The 22,247-nt window shown below is 37.8% G+C and overlaps 1 protein-coding gene across 10 annotated transcripts in view; it reads left to right on the forward strand.

Annotated features, from left to right (window-relative positions):
• Positions 1-22,247, forward strand: part of Foxj3 (forkhead box J3) — a 98,292-nt gene that overhangs the window by 6,487 nt on the left and 69,558 nt on the right. For 9 of the 10 annotated variants that reach the window (XM_042271800.2, XM_076564950.1, XM_042271798.2 and 6 more), the window contains one exon: positions 13,536-13,596. In XM_042271800.2, the coding sequence (XP_042127734.1) occupies positions 13,553-13,596 (44 nt within the window). In that variant the 5' untranslated portion in view covers positions 13,536-13,552. Of the gene's footprint in view, positions 1-10,360; positions 10,383-13,535; positions 13,597-22,247 lie in introns of those variants that run through there. The other variant, XM_076564947.1, reaches the window with a different exon arrangement.

The following is a 22,247-nucleotide window of genomic DNA, read 5'->3' on the forward strand; positions in this document are numbered from 1 at the left end:
CATCACAGTGGCATTTCATAATAATTTTGAAAATTTTCGACTATCTTAATTGGCATAACTGTATTTCAGTGTACAAAAAGGAACCAAAGTACAATGTTTTGGCTATAGAGATTGACTTATACTGAAATTGGGAAAGGCATCCGTTGTACAGGATTTTTGATTTAATAGAATTTGTTATAACTAGATCAGCAAAACATTATTACTGTGGGCCATCTGTTGGGAAATGGAAATAGCTTTGTTGCGAGGAACCAGATGTTGTACTTATATTTATAACAATGGCACTCACTCTACTTATTTTAAGTAACCTTTTGCTGGTAGGTACCTTTGGTTGCTATTCTATTTGACATATGAGAACTCGATGTTTTTCAAACTGATGAATACTCGTGTACAATCAGGTCAAAACAAATGACTTATGGTGCCAAACTTTAATACTACAATAAGATAAAAATTTTTACTCTGACACCCTTCGTAGACCCAGTTTCTAATACTTTCTAGGCTACTTGGGTTGCTTTAAGAATTTTACCATAAATCTAACATGATTCTGTTTTGGTGTGATTGGATCTATACTAATACCACATTGTCTTTATTTTCCATCTTTACTGAATGAAATACTTTATGACAGATTCAGACTTATGAAGTACAATTAGAGGAACTATTAGAATATAGTCTTAGCTAGCAAATAGCTCAGAGATTAGGAATGCTTGCTGTGTAGTTATGAGGACTGGAGTTTGGATTCCAGCACCTATATAACAAGCCAGATATTCTGCAAATGCTTTTACTCCCAACTCCAAGGAATTCAACACTCTCTTCTGGCAAGTCACAAACCTGTGTACACATGTTTCCATACACTCACACAGATGCATACATGAATAAAATCTTGAAAAAAAAAAAAAAAGACTGGTGAGGTAGCTTGGTTGGTAAAGGTGCTTGTTGCCAAGCTTGATGACCTGAATTTGGTTCTCGGAACCCACATGGTAGAAGGAGAGAACTGACTTCCACAACTTTCAGTCAAAATTTTCACCCGGAGTGCAAAGCAAAGAGCTGTCAACTGAATTTCTAGTCAGTAAAAGTACTGTTAGTGGGATAGGATTAAATTCAGATGGGTATTCTGATTGATTAGAAGAGTTTAGTGCTAATGTATGTATTAAAAACCCCAGAAATTGGAATCAGCTCTTGCCTAAGGTTGAGACCTGACCTGACCTTTTAAACCATCAATAGACCTTAGTTTCTAATCGTTACTGTGAGATTTCTGAGAGGAATGTAGTAGTAGGTAAAACTTCTGGCTTTCAGTAGTGGTTTCACATTTTGTTTGCTTACAGAGAACAAGTTTGGGAAGAGGTTATAGTATGATAGAACTAGGTTATTGTTTACATTCTAGATTTTGGGGTATTATTGAATTATTAAAAATAATTCTTGTCGGTAGACTTCATGGGTTACCCTATTGTTACCTATGGTGAGTCCAGAATGTACCTAATTCACTTTCTGTCCTATCTTGTATTACAAACAGAAAACTATCTTATGATGGGCTTCAAATTTATATACTTTGCACCTTTTAGTGACTTACTTTTCTTTCTTTCTTCCTTTCTTCCTTCCTTTCTTCCTTCCTTCCTTCCTTCCTTCCTTCCTTCCTTCCTTCCTTCCTTCCTTCCTCTTTTCTTCCTTCCTCCCTTCCTCCCTTCCTCTCTCCCTCTCTCCCTTTCTTCCTTTCTTCCTTTTTAAGGAATACAAAGCACACATGCACACAGGCCTAAGGATTCAAACACTAAGGAAATTATCATCGAGAAGATAACTTTTTTTTAAAGATTTATTTATTTATTATGTATACAGCATGTATGACTGCAGGCCAAAAGAGGGCATCAGATCTCATTTCAGGTTGTGAGTCACCATGTGGTTGCTGGGAATTGAACTCAGGACCTCCGGAAGAGCAGTCAGTGCTCTTAACCTCTGAGACATCTCTCCAGCCCTTTTCTGAATTTCTTAACAAAGAAAACTATCTAATCTTCAACTCCCTCAGAGACCTGAGAAGGAAATAATACCTTAAAAATAATTACCTAGTAAAACAGGAAGTGCAAACAAGCGACTTCCAAAAAATGTGAATTATGACAGAAACAGCCAGCTGCCTGGACAGTCATCCGAGGTTACTCTGCAATGTTGGGGCATCATTTTTGGCCTACAGGCTTAGCATATCCACTGACAGACTCATTTGTGAAGCAGGATATATGCAAGGCCTACAGTTCGGCCCCACATTTGGTGCGAGTATTCCATTTATCAGGTAAACTTGAATTCCGCCAGTGTCATGTCATGATTCAGGATTTTAAATTCTGGAAATTGCTGGTGTTTTTGGAATTTGGCTTTCCATTCTTCTTGGCTTGCAGGTGACTTTATCTCCTTTATTAAATGCCAGTCTACTATTGAGAGACCAGACTGTCAGGCTAGTTACTCTTCCAAGAATAACTGTTTCAGCTACTGTTCCACTGCACACCAGGAGCCATCAGTTCACTGCCTGTTCAGCTGCTTTCGAAGGAAGAGGCACTGTACCATTTCTGGATTGCAAAGACACTTTGGCGATGGTGCCATATTGCCCTGGCCTCAGAGGGTGCTTGTTGCCAAAGCTGCAACCACACTTGTCTTGGCAAGGATCGGCAGTCTGTGTGTGTGTGTGTGTGTGTGTGTGTGTGTGTGTGTGTCCGTGTGTGTCCGTCCGCCCGCCCGTCCGCCCGTCCGTCCGTCTGTTCTGCTTGTCCATTTTGGACAGCATACTGTCAGCAGTTGATGTGAGGGCACTTTCTTGCCCAGTGGCTAACTTTTGCCACAGTGAAAGTAAACTCCATGTGGAGGTTCTTCAATGCTTATATCTTCTGTACTTACTGTGCAGAACATGTAGGCATTCTTACATATTCAGTCAAATAGTACTTAAGAAGGCATTTTGTGTTTCATCTTAATTTTAAGAATTTTAGTATTGTTTTAAATAGTGTGTATCAAGTTACCCTTTTAGCTGGTATGATGAATAAATAAATTGTAGTTCCTAGAATATTGAATTTATCATTCAGGCCAGTGAAGTTTCCTATTAAAAGACTTAGGATATGGCCATAAATTTAGCTTCTCTTCCCAAGCCTGCATTCAGTGGTAGTCTAATAAATAAGGCATGGTACACTCCTGTATTCCCAGCACTCAGGAAGGGAGGCAGAGGCAAAAGGTTTGCTATAGATTTGAGGTCAGCCTGTTGTACATAGTGATTGAATGCTAGCAGGAAAAAAAGGTAGCTTGTTTGTTTTATGTAGGCTTTAACTGAAGCAAAATGTACTTCTAACTAATTTCTTTTTCCTCTGTGGAACAGTGGAGCCTGTAGTCTGCCTTCTTTCACAAGAGAACCCTTCAAGTATTTAAAAATTATTATTTCAACAGATATTTTGATACAGTGTATGTAAGGCATGGTCAAATGGCAGCTCAGAGGCATTGTTCTCAATGACAGGTGTGGATAAAGATCTATGGGTTTACCAGAAAGTAGTGGTTTTGTTTCTACTGATGAAGAAAGTTTCTTAGAATAGGTAGTATTTGAAATGAGATGAGATACGGGCATTTTAGGCTGAGAGAATAACCAGAAACGTAAAAGATGAGGCACAGTGGAAATTAGAGGAAAAGAAGCTTCCCAAACTGTGTATCAGGATATTAAAAATGTTCACTGTTGTTTCCTCAGTACTTGAAGCGTGGCAAATAATTGTTAGAAATCAATAAATTGTCACATTTGGAAAAATACTAAATACCTTTTCATGCACATTCCAAAGTAGTTAAGGTTACTGAAATTTTTGATGTCTTTTGGAGTAGAAAAAATGTAATGTTTTTCTCACTTTTTTGAATACTCACTAACAGTTGCAAAGCCTCAGGAAAATAATATGCTCAGTCTGTATATTAGAAGTGAGTTGCAAACCTGGAAAATATTTTCTTCTCCAAGCTTAATAGACCTAGCTTCTTAGCTTCTTCGGTGATTTACCACTTGGCATGGTTTCCTTTTTTTGTTTTAAATGAAGACAGTCTTACTACACAGCCTTGACTGCCCTAAAACTTGGATTGTAGGCTAGGCTGACCTCAAATCATAAAGATCCACTTCCCTCTTCCCTCTAGTTCTGGAATCAAAGGTGTGTGCCACCACAGACCATGGATTTTTGGTTTCTAATCTTCTCACTTGTATTATGAATCTTTCCCTGTGAACACTCAGCTCAAAACAACCTGCTCAAAACAACATAGTATTCGATGTGAACTAAGTGAAGAGTTTATGAAGCTGTTAACTTTCTTGGTCTGGATTCTAGCTTTCTAATGAAGCCTGAGACTATTTACTTCTTTCTAGTAGCTGAGGCACTACCCTGGCTCATATTTAGTTCCCATATTGATTTACAAGAACTTCTTTGAGTAAATTCATAGAGAATTCTTTTTAGTAGAGCTATCAAATGAGTACCTATTTTCTTTTGAATGAATATATATATATATACTATTTTCTTAGGAATAATAGTCATTCATTTTTGCTTCCTGAAATTTAGGAAAAGAAAAATAATTAATTGTGCAAATGCTGGAGTTGAATAAATAATACCCAAAGAGTCTACCTGCTTTATTGATTCTATTTAGAAGTATATAAAATATAAGTTGGGTCTGTAATTACAGCTGCTTGAGAGGCTAAGGCAATAGGATCATACATTTAAGGGCTACAGAATGAGTTCAAGGCCAGCTTGGGCAATTTAATGAGCTCCTGTCTCAACATAAAAGGTAATAAGAGGTCTTAGGGTATAGCTTAGTGAAAGAATGCCCATCAAACATGTGGGGTCTTGAGTTTAATCTTCCATTCTCTCGCCCAACCTCAGTATATAAAATAAAATGATTCCTCATCTATTGAGGTTCAAAAATTGAGGGTTTTTTTTTTTGTTATATACCTCAAGTGTCTTGTTTTCTTTTGTACTGATGTTATTTTTTATTTTTATTTTCTTATTACTAATATTTTTTTTGAGTCAGGGTCTCACTATATAGCCCTGGCTGTCCTGGAACTTGATATATAGACCAGGCTGGCCTCAAATTAAGGAGATCCATCTGCCTCTGCTGGGATTAAAGGCATGTGTAGTCATGCTAGACTCATATATTATTATATGAGCCATTATTGTCTTTAACAAAATTGATGGTATTTTCTTTTTTCTCCTTGTGTATGTATGTGGGGTGCCTGTGTGTGTATATGAATTTGTGTGTGTGTGTTGTATGCACATATGTATATGTGTATGAATAGACGACCAAGGTTGACATTGAGTATTCCTTAATCATTCTCCTTATTCATTAAGGCAGAGTCTTTCATTGGAATCCAGCGCTGTCCCATAGTTTTGCCTGAGGGAAATCCTGTTGTCTCGTATGAACTGGAATTATAGATGGGGTGCCTGTTAGGCCTGCCTGAGTTTTATGTGGGTTCTGTGGATTCAAACTCTGGTCTTCATGGTTGCACAGAATTGCTTTAATTAACTACTTAGTCATTTCTCTGGGTGGGAGAGAGTTCCCCTCTAACTTAAATTGACAGCATGTTGTGGATATCTTTTGATTTCCAGTGCATAACCAAATTCCTGATTACTTTAAAATGCCCTTTATGACTGGCTTTTTTTTTTTTTTTTTTGGTTTTTCGAGACAGGGTTTCTCTGTGTAGCTTTGCGCCTTTCCTGGAACTCGCTTTGGAGACCAGGCTGGCCTCGAACTCACAGAGATCCACCTGCCTCTGCCTCCTGAGTGCTGGGATTAAAGGCGTGCGCCACCACCGCCCGGCTATGACTGGCTTTTAGTTGAATTAACATCTAGGCAAAGTCCATACATTGCATTTAGTTGTGTGTGTGTGTGTGTGTGTGTGTGTGTGTGTGTGTGTGTGTGTTTCCTTTTTAAAAAAATTTATCTCAACCATAGCTCACTTCCTTTTTGATTTTTGAGACAGGGTTCTCACTCTATGTAGCCCAGGCAGTCTGTGGTGGTTATAGCATTAATTGTCAACCTAACCATCTAGAATTTGCTGATGAGGAAATGGGCCTCTGTGCATGCCTTTGTGTGTGAGTTTATCTTGATGCTGTTATTTGGGTGACACTGGAACCCTGGGACTGAGTAAGAAGTAGTTAGTACTCATTCATGCTCTCTGCTTTCTGATTGTGAATGCCATGTAACCAGCTGCTTTAGGCTCTGTCACCCTGACTTTCCCACTATGCGGGACTGTGTCTTGAACCATAAGACTTCTCTCTTAAGTTGCTTTTGTCTGGGTGTTATCACACCTTCAGGGAAAGAAACACATATACTGAGCTAGTACTTGCTGTGTAGCCCAGGCTAGCCTTGAAGTATCCTTTTGCTTCAGCCTCCAAATGACATCATTTTAGGTATGAGTCAATATGCCTGAGCTTCCTCCGTTTTACTTTTTGTCAGACTTTGACTCCTTTGGTTCTTTTATCTGTCTTTTATACAAAAATTCTTTTATATTGCTTTTGGAACATACAACTTTTTTTTTCATCAGTTCAAGTGTTTTGGGACATTAAGTATAAAACATATGCCAGGCATTGGAGGTAGATGGACGTTATTTGACATGGATTAACCCACTAGGAACTAGCATTCTGGTAGCAGAGACACATGCATAGTGAAACAAGGAGTACAGGGTAGATTTTTTTGCCCTCAGTTTCATGTAGTCCAGGATAACTTTGAACTCAGTATAGAGCCCGGGACCACCATGAACTTCTGATCCTCCTACCTCTACCTCCCAAGTGATAGGATAACAGGCCTGTGCCATCATCATGCCCTGTTTTAGAATCATCTGAAAACATCCCTTTAATCATGTCCTGAATCAGAAACCCATGATTGATTGTCTCTTGAATGAATCCAAATTATACCCTTTTTGGTCTGGTCTGTCACTTATGGGTCTACTGGCTGTTTTTAAAACCACTTTAATTTAGTTTTATTGTTACTGTAGTGCTGAGGGATTGGACCCTTAGCCTCATACATAGCTAAGCATATACTCTTCCACTGCACTGTCATCCAGTTCTCAGTGAATTGTACTACCTTTTTTTGAATGGAACTAAAACCAAGTGTATACTATGCATTTTATTAACTTTCTTCAACGAGTTCACAAACATCTTTGAGAAGAAAAAAATATATTTGTGTGTGATTCTAGAACTAATTATGAGTACTCAGAGAATCACTGTTGATGCACCCAGCCTGTTTCTACCCAGACTGTTTCTACCTTCCCTGAATCCAGAGTTTCTGCCACTTCAAAGAGAATGTCCTGATCTGGATCTCTTGTTCATTCAGTGGTTCAGATCAGGGATGACAGGTATATAGTTTTTATGTCAACTGCTTTTCCATCACTTTAGCTGTGGGTATCTATTACCTTTTGGTTCTGTTCAGAATTGACCTCAGGCAGCCACTGTTGGTTGAGCAGAATTTCTTGAAAATGATGTGAAACCTTTCTGATAACTTTGCCCTATGCCTGAATTAACTTATATATCACCTGATAGAACTTTTAATTGACAGACACCCTGGGTTCACCCAGCATTAATGAATTAGGATTTCTAGGAATGGGATAGAAATGATAGCCGGGCAGTGGTGGCACATGCCTTTTATTCCAGTGCTAGGGAGACAGAAGTAGGTGATCTTTGAGAGTTCCAGGGCAGCCAGGGATACACAGAGAAACACTGTCTTGAAAAACTTTAAAAAAAAAAAAAAAAAAAAAGTCAGCAATGGTTTTTAGACTTATTTTAGGTAGCAGGGAGGTAATTTTTATTTTCATTAATTCTAGTATTGAAGACCATAGCTTCCTGTCATTTGGGGTATATTGCAGCATTTATTCCTCTTGACATTCAGAAAGTTCTGATAGGTTCATTTTATTTTTCAAGGGTATGATAGACTCTTGCTTTGAATTACACTAGGCAAAGCACATGAATCCAATGCCCAAGATAAAGATACAGGATCCAGAGAAATGACATGTTAGTTTTCTAAATATAACTGAGCTCATATTTAAAGCTCGGAACCCTTGAGCTTTCTGAAAGCCAATTCTATCTTTGTTTAATGAATACCTTTAATAGTAATTAAAATGGAAGGGCTTAATATAATGGGAGTGGATAGTTTTTTAGATTCTGAATATTTCATGTATATCAATAAAGGTGATTCGAACAAATAACATGATTTAATTTACTGTTGTAACATTTTCCATGAAAATAAATATATAAATTAGAGGGGAAAAAAAGGTCTTTTTATTGGATCACATGATTTGATTTTTGGGTCCGGATGTTGTGGTTAAGTTACTGAGCAGAGGAGAAAGACTGGAGCTTCAGGATTATCAGTGAGTTAACGACAGACCCAAAAATAGAATCCTTCTCTTTGCGTGGTAATGATTTGGTTTGAAGAGGGGGTCTGTGATCTGGTTAGATAATTGCAGGAAGTAAGGTTTGGGGTTTGGAAGAAGTTAGAACAACTCTGTTGTGTTTGGCCAAGAAGTCCTCTCTCTCCCTCGTGTTTACCACCTGATTTAAGACCATGGTTTGAAGCAAGAGGGAAGAGGCCAGTTTTAAACTTCGTGCGCTTAATCTTAAAAAGCTGAAGCCAGTGGTTGCTCCCTTCCCCCAACTCATCTTTGTCTTGTTTTGTTTCAGGAGAGGGATATATACTATGTAGTTGATCCATAGGAAATAGTGGTGGCTTTCTTCTGTTTTTTTTTTTTTTTTAAAGATTTATGAACCTTAAAAAATTATTTTAATTCTTTGACCAATTTCATATATGTATACATTGATCATATCCACCAACTCTCCCCTCCTACTTGTATGAACTTTTGTAATGGGCTGTATGTGTATCATTGTTTAGTGAATAGATATAGGTTTGGAAATAGTGGAGACCTCAGAACACACTGTTGAATGGATCAAGGGGTTATCAATTTGAAAGTAATTGTTAGGAGGAGAGTTGCTTTCTAATGACGTCATTGCCTTACTACTTTGTTCTGTTCTAGCTTTGGATCTTGGGGCAAGTACTATATAGGAAAGAGCAGGAACTTGACAGAATAAAAACGTGTGTGGCTGCTGAATCTCCCCTCTAAACAGATAGGATGGGATACAATTCACTCATGAGATAGTTCATCCATTTAAAGTGTAAAATCCAGTGTGTTTTAGTGTACTCACAGGTGCAAACAGCACTGCAATCTAATTTTAGAACTTGTTCCTCCCCCTCTAAGACACTCCATATTCAATAACAGCCAGTCCCTAGCCTCCATTTAACTAGCCCTTAGAAACTAAGAGTCTCATTACTGATTCAAATTTGCCCAATTTTGGATACTTTGTATAAATGGAATGGTGTCATATAATTATAGGGTTTTTGGGTTTTTTTTGGTCTTTTTTTTTCTCCTTTAGCATAATGTTTTCAAAGTTGTAAGCATTGTAGCCTATCAGTACTGGATGGACATAGTACTTTCATATTTAATACACTATTCAATTACTCATTGGTTGGTGGATATCTGGATTGTTTTACTCTTTGTTGTTAGGATTTAATCTTCTGTTTAGTTTTTTTCTGTGGATTTATATATTTAGGGAGGTTTTCTTTTTCTTTTTTTTTTTAATCCTTAGGAGTGGAATTGCTGGATTATATGGTAAGTCAGTGTTTAGCTTTTTGGTGAGCTGATGGGCTTTTCAGAGGAGCTACACAAGCACTAGAGGATTTTAAGAACTTTAAGAAGTTTAAAATTTATAAACTATTTAACTGTTGTTATATCTGGGTGCAGGTGTTCCTACTTTTTCCACCATGGCTTTTGGGGTCAAACTCAGGTAGTTAGGTTTTCATGACTCGTCCCTCCCCCAAGCCAGCTTGTCTGCTGTGATTATGGTTTTGATTTGTATTTCTTTTGTGGTAAATAATGCCAAATACCTATGTATTTGTGAGACATCTGCCTATCTTCTTTGTAGCTAAGGCTGTTGAAATCCTTGCCTGTTTTTAAATTAGATTGCTTTTTTAATTATTGAGTTTTGAAGGATATATGTATGTATGTATGTATGTATATTCTGGATAGAACTTGCTCTTCTAATTTTTCCTAAATTATGTTGATTTAGAAATAATAGACATAAAGATTGGATTAGAGATACAGTCAGTTTCAAACAGATCTTATTTTAACTTGCTTTTTAAAAAATTATCTGTGTTCAGATGTACATGTGTGACGATCAGAGGCTGATTTTTGTGGAGTTAGTAGTTCATGTGAGGTCTGGGGATTGAACAAGGGTGCCAGGTTTGCAGGACCATTTTACTAGTTCATTTTTTAAAATTTTCTTTTCTTTCTTTCTTTCTTTCTTTTTTTTTTTTTTTAAAAAAAAAAAAAACTCTGGAAGAAATGGATTGATTGATTCATTGAACAGGTAAAAGTAACAGTAGTCAAAGAAACCTCTTAGCAACCACTCCTTACCTGCTGTCCTCCACACCTGGTCTCCTGGCAACAACATTGTCATCTACTGTTATGTCCTAGATAAGAGTTTGGTTATTCTGTACTGTTTGTGTAAATGGAATCATATAGTATGTGGCATTTTGTGTATGAATTTTCACTTAGCACAGGCTTTCAAAAGCTCATCTATATTGTAATACATAAAAAGATGTCATTCTATGGTGCAATAATATGTTACATATGTTGTCATTGCTATACTGATACATATTTTGTTTCCTGTTCATTAGCTGATTGTAATTTGTTCTTTAATTATGAATAGTCAAATGCTATGGAATGTTTAAGCACAAATTTTTATAGGAATATATAAATTGCCTTGGAGATATATATGTCTATAAGTAGAATTGCTCAGCCTATGGTAACTTTGAACTTTGAAAGAGGAGTGTGTGTATTTCTAGGAATTGAATTTAGGGTCTTGTGCAATGCTAGGTAAGCAGTCTGCCACTGAGCTGTTATCTTCAATCTCCTTTGCCTTTTTAAAAAGTAGTTGATAGAGGAGAATATGATTTCTTTTTTTTCTTTTTCTTTTTCCCGAGACAGGGTTTCTCTGTGTAGCTTTGCGCCTTTCCTGGAGCTCACTTGGTAGCCCAGGCTGGCCTCGAATTCACCGAGATCCGCCTGGCTCTGCCTCCCGAGTGCTGGGATTAAAGGCGTGCGCCACCAACGCCGGGCATGAGAATATGATTTCTAAAGAGTTAAAGAGTCAAAATGATTTTGGCTAACTCCACAGCTCTTCATTGCCACCTACCTATGGAACAGACTACCAAGGGTGATTTTTTTGGGTCAGCAGAGCAAATGCACCTAGATTACTGCCTCACAGTCCCGGGTGAAGAGGGAAGAGACCAAATCCTAGATGGTCACATCTTTTATTAAGTTCTGCCCACCTACAAAGTTACTTCATTGGAGAGGAGTAGATTAAGAGGCCAAGAGTGTTAAGAGAAGGTGTACTTCATAGAAACCAAGAGTTAGAAAGAAGCATTGGCTCTAACAGCATTGAGGTAGAGCCCTGAGAGCCATCTTATATGAAAAGACTGCTGTTTTATCAAGATGATGAAGTCACTTTTAGAAATGATAAGTTTAGGATTTTTAGGAGGCAGTGTTTTGTACATGGTTGGAGAACTGAGGGTACCCTGCTGGAGAAAGAAGGGTTTAATCTGCATTTGGGCATTTAAAATACAGCCCTAGATAAAACTACCTGTGACGTAAACAACAGAGAAAGGTAACCTTGCACCTGAGCTCTATAGTTTGACTGTGCTGATATTTCTCCTCTATCTTACTGTGGGTGGCCTGTTTCTAATTTTTGTGTTTTAGTTGTGAATTCATTTATTCACATTCATTGTTTTGAACCCCTGCTTGGAGGATTTTTTTTTCCAGACCTAGATCAAGGGGGCATTTCTCCTATATCTTATAGGCACTTTAAGCAAAATTCTAGCTCTGAGTTTGTGTGCACTGCTGTACTAGCCCCCCATCCCCTTGCCTCCACTTAGTGCCAAGGATTAAAAAACACACTTTTCCTTATTTCTCTTGGGTAAGACCTATATTTTGCTGCTTTTACTTTGAGAGGTCTTAAGTTTTGTCTAAGAAAGGCTGGTTTTAGTACTCCTTCTTGTCTAGTATTACTTCCATCTCTTATTTCATACCAAGTTTTTGGTTCTTTTATAAGGGTTTTAACGTATGTAGCCAGCATTATAGTTATTTTCAGTGGTTATGGTCATCCCAACAAAAACATAAGTTTCTGTCTTTAGTTGGTTGCTGAGAACCCATTTAAGTTTCTTAAAGGTTATAAATTTAGATCAAAATCTAGTGATTTATTTGGCCCTTTTAGTGTTTAGAAAAAAAAAAAAAAGGAGTCAGAGTTCAAGCAAGGTTTTGAATTTCTTCTTTTGAAAACTTGGAAGTTCTTACAACCCTAAGTGCTACCTAGCAGCACTGGGCTGGGACTGGAAGTGAACAAGTTTTAGAGTAAGTGCCCTTCAGTCGTTCACACCTCACCAGGTTCACCTACACGTGGTGCCTGGCCTTTTCAGTCTTCCTGTAGTACCTGTTAATCCTAGACATTTGTGGATTATACTTGTACCTAGTAAAAATATTGACATTCTACCGTTAAGTTATACAGTGTGCTAGTAGGTACACTTACATTTATTCATTTATTCTAAACAAGTCTGTAATGGTTAATACATAAAACTAGATGGGTGGTATTATCCTCAAGTTTTAATGAAGAAAATAGTGTATCAGAATCTGAACTACTCAAGTCCCCTTTTACTCAGGTGCTAATCTGCTCTTTCTGATTTTGCAGTTCTTCAGATCAAGTATTAGTGGCATTTAATACGCAAAACCAATAAAGATAGCAGTTTCCCTCGAAGACTAGTTGCTTGGAGGAGATGATGTGGGTGTAGGTACTGCCTTGTTCAGTGCTAATGGTAGCTTTCAGGCACCTTGCTGGAATGCTTAGAATTCTACTGAACACTTTGGACACAATTTATTCTGTGACTCATCTGTTAACTATGAGGTCTCATAATATGAGGTCTCAGCACTTTTCAGTGTCAATTACATTGTTTGTGTCTCTTTTATGTGATTGATATGTGTGTCATTGATACTATCAGTAATACTTTTCATTCATACATGTTTTATTATTGGTGATTCTTTTAGCTTTTGATTTTTATGTGGGAGACCAGCTTCCACATTTATTTACCCCAGGGACTCTTGAGGAGAGAGGAATAAGAGATTTAGATAGAAAGATAGAGGGAGAGAGAAACAAACACAGGATAGCTTGGGTGGGCCGATATCCAGCGGCCCCTTCTGTCTCTTCTAAAGGGCTATTTATAGGAATGCAAGGGGTGGAGCAGGACCTCCCCCTAGCTCAGACAAGTGTAGACCCTTCCAATCACCTAGAAACCATACACATAGTCAAGCAATCCTCTAATGCAGCTCTGCTGGGTAAAGCAAGCTCAGATCTCACTAGGAACCTTTGTGGGCCTCCACATTTTTGTTCAATGTTTTAATTAGAATTGTAGTTGAGTTATAATTTAATTTACTTTGAGGTATCTAATAATGAATTCTTTTTTACTTTCAGATTTTCTTTGTGGCCAGATGGGTTTGTATGGACAAGCTTGTCCATCTGTAACTTCATTAAGGTGAGTACTTTCTTTTTTTCTTTATTGGAACATCTCACATTTGGAAAGTTACATTGGTCATGTCATATTGTAGTGAAATTCAAGGTGAAGGCTCAGTATAGTTTTTTTTTTTTTTTTTTTTTTTAAAATAGAATAGCATCACTCTTCATCTCTCCAGTGAAGTACAATAAATCACCTTTGATGTAGAAAAAAATACTGCATTTTGGAGTGGGAGGTATTTATGCTTATAGAGATTTTTGAGAAAATGGTATTTAGCTCTGTTAATCTCCAGGGATAATCTTGACCATGAAACAACATAACTATACTTTTGTTGTTTCTTAAAAATTTAATCTGCTTTCTACTTGCTTTAATTAAAAAATACATTTCTGTTGCTTTGTAGCAGATTATTAAGAAAGACTAAATTACTGATTTTAACTTATTTCTGAAGAGTGGTATAAAAACATGTAATTTAGATTATCCTCTTCTACATTAAATTAAGCAAATGAAATTAAAAAAGTAGGAATTAAGTTGTTTTATACAAGCTAGTGGTTTCAGATTTTTTTTTAAGTTACCAAATTCTTTGAATCCAGTCTCATGTTAGATCCAGTGGGTAAAACAGACAAGTGTGAAGCTTTCCTAGGCTGCCATGTTCTATTCTTTTAGTGGCCTCTGAGGGGTTGTTGCTGGTCTAGGAGCAGGTTTGAAAAGTAAGCTTGCTGGGTGTGCTGGCTTATGCCTTTAAACCCAGCACTCGAGAATTTGAGGCCAGTGTGGTCTCTAGAGCTAGTTCCACTGTGTTATTTTGAACCGGGTTAAAATAGCCCAGGGAAAGTTTCACTGAAAAGGAGACATTTGAGTGACGAGCTGGAAGAGTGATGGAATGAGCCAGATATATATTTGGTATGCAGAGAATGAGCATTCTAAGTAGAGGGAACCGAGAAATTGCCACAGTAGGAGGCTGTTCTATGTTGGAGGAACATTATGCTGGTCAGTGTTAACTGGAGCAGAGGAAATGATGACTCGAGGGCACGAGGAGAGAGAGAATACAGTGCTAGAGTCATGAAAGTGAAGTTAAGGAGTGTGTAGGTTTGGGACAGAGTCTCATTTTCTGTAGTGACACGGAAGGAAGATGAACAGTGAGTTTGCCCTTTTGTGTTTTCAGTGCTAGCATCTATCGGAGCAAAGTTCCTTGCTAGTCTGTGGAAAACTTCATGCCATTTAACCATGAGAACACATTTTCCACCTATGTAGCTTGGGTGTTTTTCTTCCCTTTGAAGGCAAGGGATACCTATATTGTTCTAGAAGTCATTTTGGAAAAAAAAAAAAAAAAAGCCTGCCACTATTTCTTATATCTCAGAACTGCTCTAGAACTAATTTGACTTAATGGTGATTTCTTTTCATGTCATGGGAGGAATCATTTTTTAAAATATATTTCAAATTTTGGGAATGGTTATATCAAGCTGTTTTGTAGATTTTGCTCTTCCACTGAATAGATTTCATTAAAAATAACTTATAATGATATGCTGGAACAATCATGAATAAAAGCTATTGACTGATACTTTAAAGTTGTTTTGAGTATTTATGTTTAAGTTAAGGCCTTATATAACAATTGGTTAAGTTGCATGCTTGCCTAAATTTTGCTTGATAAGGTTACAGAACTGGGATAAATAAAATTTACGCACAGTGTGCTGTAATTCTTGTATATAATATTCTAGAAACAGAATCTTTTACATACAGTTATAACTCTGTCAACTCGGACATTGAAGCCCAATAGCATCAGAGTTACAGTAGAGACTTTGATTTCTGCAATGTTCTGTGTGGGTCCTCTTAAGAAAACAGGGGTTCCCATTCTCAGAGAGATGTGTGCGAAGAAGACTGTTGTCTGTCATTGGTTTTTGTAAGTGGAAGCTGTTTTCAGATAAGAAAGGAAAGATATATCCTCCTTTTCCCCAGGAGGATGTTAAAAACTTGATTACTTACAACAGCTATCTATGTCCTTCTCCAAACCAGAAATACTTGTCTTGTTGTTGTGACAAAGTATCAGACCAAAACAAAAACAAAAAACCACACACAGAAACCAAACAAAACCGAAAAATACTTAAAGAAGAAAGGGTATTTATTTTTGGCTTTAAGCTGCTGGTCACATTGAGTCTGCAGCCAGGAAGCAGAGTGAAGAAAGCTGTTGTCTTTCTCCTTTTTATTCAGTCAAGGATTCCAGCCCATTAAATGGTGCCTCCCACACTTAGGTGTGCCTTCCAACCTCAACCTAATCTAGAAAGTTCCCTAAGAAGTGGGCAGAGGGGGCTGGAGAGATGGCTCAGCAGTTAAGAGCACTGGCTGCTTTTCCAGAGGACCTGGGTTCAATTCCCAGCACCCACATGGCAGCTCACAACACTGTCTGTAATTGCGGTTCTAGGGGATCCAACACCCTTACACAGATGCACCAATGCAAATAAATAACTCATTAAAAAAAAAAAAAGTGGGTAGAAGCTTGTTACCATAGTGATTTTAAGTCTCATTAAATTGGCAATCATTGACCATCACCTCCCAGATAAGAGCCAGAGTTCTTGGAGTAGCTTGGACCCACAGAGACAACTGCTTGTTTTCCTTTCCTCCCTTTATTTCTATCTCCATGTGCTTATATGCTGTCTATGTCTAAAGTGGCTAACCTAAAGTTAGGAAGTACATGAGCTGGTGGAGAAGAACCATGTCATATGTATGGCTGGTGGAGGTTTGTAATTGCAGTTATGAGTGGAAATGGACCATACATGTGTAAGTTAAGTCAGAGAGTGGAATGAAAGTGTATGAACTTTTAAAATGCTTTGGGTGAACCAGGATTGTTGGCACATATGTGTGATTCCAGCACCTACAAGGCAGAAGCTGGAAGATTTCGAGTTCAAGGCCAACATGGGATGTATGGGAAGACTCTGTCTCCAAAATAAAACTTTTTGGGTTTTAGTAGGGGACAATAAGGTAAATGGATTAAAACTGCACCCAGCTTCCTTAAATATTTACAATTTTATTTGGGAGGCCCATATCAGATATTTGGACAGAAGATATCTTAGTAGAAACTATCTAACTAGGTATAAAGTTGTTAACTAGGCAACAGAATGATGAAAGTAAAACTCTTAAGGTATTGTGAAGAGAGACAAAAGGAGACACCAGCTACACATAAGGAGATACCAGCTACTCATAGGACTCAGGGGCCAGAGAAACATTCAGCAGCGTAGAAGATGAGCCTTTAAAGTGGGAGTGGAGGAGGGGAGTTGCCCCGTGACTGCTTTTGGTGTCTTAGCTTGCAAGCGAGACTGTGTGAGACTGAGACCGAGACTTCTGAGGAAGATGCTGGTGTTTCTGAATTGGGTGTGACAACACTAAATCTCAAGTGCTAGATACACTGAGAACTGGATTTACTTGGTCCTGTGGGAAGGTGCTGGGGGAGTGTGTGCATGCCTGCCTGTCTGCCTGCTTTGTTTGTTATTTTATTTCAACAGGGTTTAACTATGTAGCCCTGGCTGACCAGGAATCTATTAGGTAGACCAGGCTGGTCTGGAACTCACAGAGATCTGCCTGCCTCTGCCTCCTTAAATACTGGGATTAAAGGCGTGCGCCAATCCAGTTATGAGAATGCTTTCTTGAATCCCAAAGACTAGACCGGAAGCTATAATTCACTTCTTCCTTTTCTAGCCTTGCAGTCTGTTGTTTTGGTTATTTTCTTGGTAGAACTTTTAAAAAAGCCAGCTGGCAAAGCAGAAGTGTGGATTGCAGAGAATTCTAGCTCCAGTTTGGCAAAGCAGAACATAGTGGGGTAGTGTTGAAGTTTGCAGCTGAGAGGCAGTGACTTAATAACCGTCATGCTTGTTCCAGAAGACTGCTGCTCAGAAATGCGGCATAAAAAGATGTTTTCTACGATCTGTTTTAGCCCATCTTAATGTGATTTTGGTAGAATGCCTGCACATTGCTGAAAAAACTTTAGTAGGTCTTGTAAATCATGTAAAAAACGTTAAAAAGAAAACCCCCAGGATTAACAAGTACTCCTGTAGTCTGAATCTGTTGCATTTATATGCTGAGTTTGGGTGAGAGTCTGAATAGTGAGGGATACCAGGTCATCAGCATCCATTCAGTTGCTGAGTTTGACATGGCAATGGTGGAGTTCAGATCCTGGTGGACAGTTTCTGTCTGAGTTGATTCTTAAAAAATTTCAGATTCTGTTTGGTTCTTGAGTTTGGATAAGATGGATTTGAATTTTGTGATGTACATAAATTTTTATGTCTGAGTACAGACTCGTCAAGAGTGAAAACCTCGAAACAAAGCAGGTTTTCCTTGAGCATTTGCTCTATAGACAAGTGTGCATATAACATGACTTCTTCCCCTAATATAGCAATACACTTGGAATTTGGTTTCCTCAAAGCAAAAATAGAGAAATTCTTTTATTCAGCATAATTTTGAGATTATATCTGTGTTGCTGGGTATATTAGGAGTTACTCAGTTTTAGATATGTATACTCAACAATTTATTTATCCATCTACCCATTGATGAGTGTTTGGGCTGTTTCTAGTTTTATCTATTATAAATAAAGATGCTATGAAAATCTGTGTGCACATATATGTCTAAATATATGGTTTATTTTTGGGTAAATACATAAAGGTGAAATGATTGAATCATGTGATGGATTTGTGCTTAACTTTTTAAGAAACTGCCAAATGTTTCTAAAGTAGTTGCATCGATTTACATTTCTACCAGCAACACTTAATTTTAGCTATTCCAGTAGGTGAGTAGTTTTTGCATGTTCTCAGTATCTGTTGTGCCTGAGCATCTTTTCAGGTAGTTACTTGACATTGTGCAGCATCTTCTTAGTTCAAGCATCTGTCCAAATATTTTGTCATAAAAATTGTTTTGTTTTCCTACTGATTTGTGAGAGTTCTTTATATTTCTAGATACAAGTGCTTTTAAAGATGTTTGTTTGTTTTTACAGATACCCTCTGTTCCCTTGTCTTAGGGTTTCTATTGCTGTGACGAAACATCATGACCATAAAGCTATTTGGGGAGGATAGGGGTTATTCAGCTTACACTTCCACATTACTGTTCACCACTGAAGGAAATCAGGACAGGAACTCAAACAGGGCAGGATCCTGTTGGCAGGACCTGATGCAGAGGCCATGGAAGGGAGCTGCTTATTGGCTTGTTCCATGTGGCTTACTCAGCCTGCTTTCTTAGAGAACCCAGGACCACCAGCCCAGGGATGGCACCACTCACCATGGCCTGGGTTCACCTCCATTGATTACTAATTGAGAATCTTCTTACAGCTGGATCTCGTGGAGGCATTTTTCTCAACTGAGGCTCCTTCCTCTCTGATGACTCTAGCTTGTGTCAAGTTGACACAGAAAATCTGTCAGTATACTTGTTCATGTTGTGTTTTCATTCTTTTGAAGAATAGAAAATGTCAAATTTGATAAAATTTATCAGTTTCATATTATAAACTTGGTGTGTGTGTCTGTGTTTGTGTGTATGTTTACAATTTCTTCTATTACTTTTAGATTTTACATTTAGGTCTATCTCCCTCCCTGTGCCCCCCCCCCCCCCCCCGACATTTTTGTAAGAGATGTGATGTCAGACCATCCCCCATACAGATATGAACCTATTGTTTGAATATCATTTTTTTAAACTCAATTTTTTTTTTTTAATTCAGTGATTTGTTTGGGAACTTTCATTGAAAGGCAACTGAAATTATATGTTTGAATGTGTTTGGGGCTATATTCTGTTGAGGTAGTTGTATTACTGTAGTTTTAGAGTAAGCTTTAAAAACTGCTCGTCATACTTTTTAAATTAGGGGGAAGGACCTAATATAGCTTACATTTGTTAAGTGATAACTTGAAAATTAGATAATAACTGTAGTGTCCTTGAGCACATGCAGATAAATTTCAGCAAGAGTTTTAGCTAGGCTTGGTGACTTATGCCTATAACCTCAGCACTAGGAGACTGAGACAAGAGAATTGTTTGAGTTTGAATCCAGTCTGGGCTACCTATTGGGGTCTGGAAGGTTTTTATGGGTGCTGGGGATAGGCTGGTCAGTGGATAGGATGTTGCCGTGAGAATAGGAGTAATGTGTTGTAGTGTGGTACCATGCTGCATGGTTATGGTAAGCACTTGGAATTGGATATTTCAAGGGGGCCAAAGGGTAACAGACTGGGGAAGTGGAGAGTCTTGAGGGTTCCCACTACAAAGAAATGTTAACCATATGGGTATGCTAATGCCCTGATTTGATCATTGTATATACCATAAATGTGCATGCTCTGGCTGACTTGGAATAAAAGACAAATTTAAAAACCTACTCAGAAAATTTAAGAGAAACTTCATTGTATTTTATTTACCATTTTGTAGCCCCAACATTTAAATACAATTTTTTCTTTTCTTTTTTTTTTTCTTTTTAGATTTATCTACTATATATACAATGTTCTGCCTGAGTGTACACCTGCAGGCCAGAAGAGGGCACCAGATCTCATTATTGATGGTTGTGAGCCACTATGTGGTTGCTGGGAATTGAACTCAGGACCTCAGGAAGAATAGCCAGTGCTCTTAACCTCTGAGCCATTTCTCCAGCCCATAAATACTGTTTAAAAGCTATCCATTGTACAGTTTTCTTACAGCGATGTTAATATATCATAACATTTTCACTACTTGGTAACATTATTAAATAATACCTCCTTAGGCTTCATTCCTTTTTGCCATCTTTCAACTGGTGTGTGTGTGTGTGTGTGTGTGTGTGTGTGTGTGTGTGTACTCTAGTGAACATGTTTTCTTTTCTTGGGACGGCAGTGGGTTTGAGAAATTATCATTATGTAATTTTGGCTAGCAAGAAACTCACTATGTAGACCAGGCTGGCCTCTATCTCACAGAGATCTGCTCACACAGAAAACATAAAGTCAGTCAGAAAACACAAGGATAAAGTCAGAATGGCAAAGCTGAGAAGCCCTCAAATGGTGTCAAGAAACAAAACACAAACAGCAGAGTCTTGAAAAGCTGTCTCCAGGCAGAGACTCAGGGTCAAAGACATTTTAGCAATAGCATCTCTATCCATGATTTGTTGGTAGCCATTTCACCTCAGATAGCTCTGCAATTCCCTTCCATACCTTTTCACTCAAAATAATGATAATGGTAATGAGTTGGTGTTTTATGTAAATTGGTAACTATTGATATGCTCTTAAAGCAAAAGGTCTATTTATTTAGTTTTTAGATTAATGATTACATTTACAAAATTTAAAACTCATTAGTTAAATTATAGCCTTTTAGGGGTCCAGATCAACTCATTCTATTTTTAAGTCAGAGTGAACTCAAAGTCTTGCCTATGCTGTGAAAACACTCTACCATTGACTTACATCCTCAGCTCTTGAGGTTTGAAAATGTCTTCGTGTGTAGTCAAGGCTGGACTGGAATTGGAGACCTGCCTCAGCCTTCTGAGTGCTGGGATTCTCTGTAGTGTGCCTCTGTGCCTGGCTCTATTTTCCATTTTATCTAATATTATGGTTTCTTCCTTAAACATCACAGTCTTGAAGGAGCTACTCATCTCTGTCTTCAAGGAAGCTGTAGTTAACATTTTCTAAAATTCTCGTGTTCTCTACATTGATTCTTCCCTCTCTCTACCCCTTTTAATATTTTTGGTCCATGTCTTATAAAAAATTAGAGTGATTATATGTAGTAGACTACATTTTATCTTATCTTTCTTTTAAACCAGACTTGAAATTGTAACAAGGAACCTAAAAGTAGATACTATATAGTGCATTTATAATCCTCTGGGAATACCTTTTTAAGTAAACACAGATATTTATCATGACTGTTCTATGCATTGATACTATAATATAAATGATAGTTAATAATTAAAGCTCTTTATTGTCACACTCTAGTGTGTCATATTGCTGATTTAAGACTTACTGGTAAATTGTAGATTAAAAACAACCTTCCAGGTTTTATGTAGTGTATGAAAAGTGCCATTGTAATGACTTCTTGTGGCTAGGAAGACTTTCATGATAGATAGGAAGGGTTATTTTGCTTTGGTTTTAAAATCCATAGTGTAGCATTGAAATCCATTTAGATGTGCTACAGTCTGTACATTGAGAACAATGAGCAAGCATATTCTAATCAGTATTCAGCTTATCAGTAATAATGGCTGACATGAATGAATGCCTGCTAATGTGCTCATATTCACTGTGTACTGTGTTCCTACATATTTTGTGATGATCATAATGAAAATGACAGTACTAGCTTCTGAGCTAGTTCTGACCATTTACACCATTGTGAGATGCTCTCTGGACTGTGGTGATACTTTGTTTGTGCTCTAACAAATAAAGCTTGCCTGGAGATCAGAGAGCAGAGCTAGCCATTAGTTAACTATAGTGGCCAGGCAGTGGTGACACACACCTTTAATCCCAGCACTGAGGAGGAGGAAACAGGAAGTGATATGGCTGGGTGGAGAGAGGAAGTGATAAGGCAGGGGAGAGACAGGAGCTTGGCACCTTTCAAGGCTGAGGAGTTGGCGAGGAAAAAGGAGGCTGGCTTTTCCTTTACTTCTCTGATCTTTCAGCATTTATCTCGATATCTGGCTCCGGGTTTTTTATTATTAAGACCAATTAGAATTTGAGCAACATCAGACTATATTCCGAGAACTGCTAAACTAT

Source organism: Peromyscus maniculatus, chromosome 2, assembly GCF_049852395.1.
Source record: "Peromyscus maniculatus bairdii isolate BWxNUB_F1_BW_parent chromosome 2, HU_Pman_BW_mat_3.1, whole genome shotgun sequence".
NCBI classification, from domain to species: domain Eukaryota; kingdom Metazoa; phylum Chordata; class Mammalia; order Rodentia; family Cricetidae; genus Peromyscus; species Peromyscus maniculatus.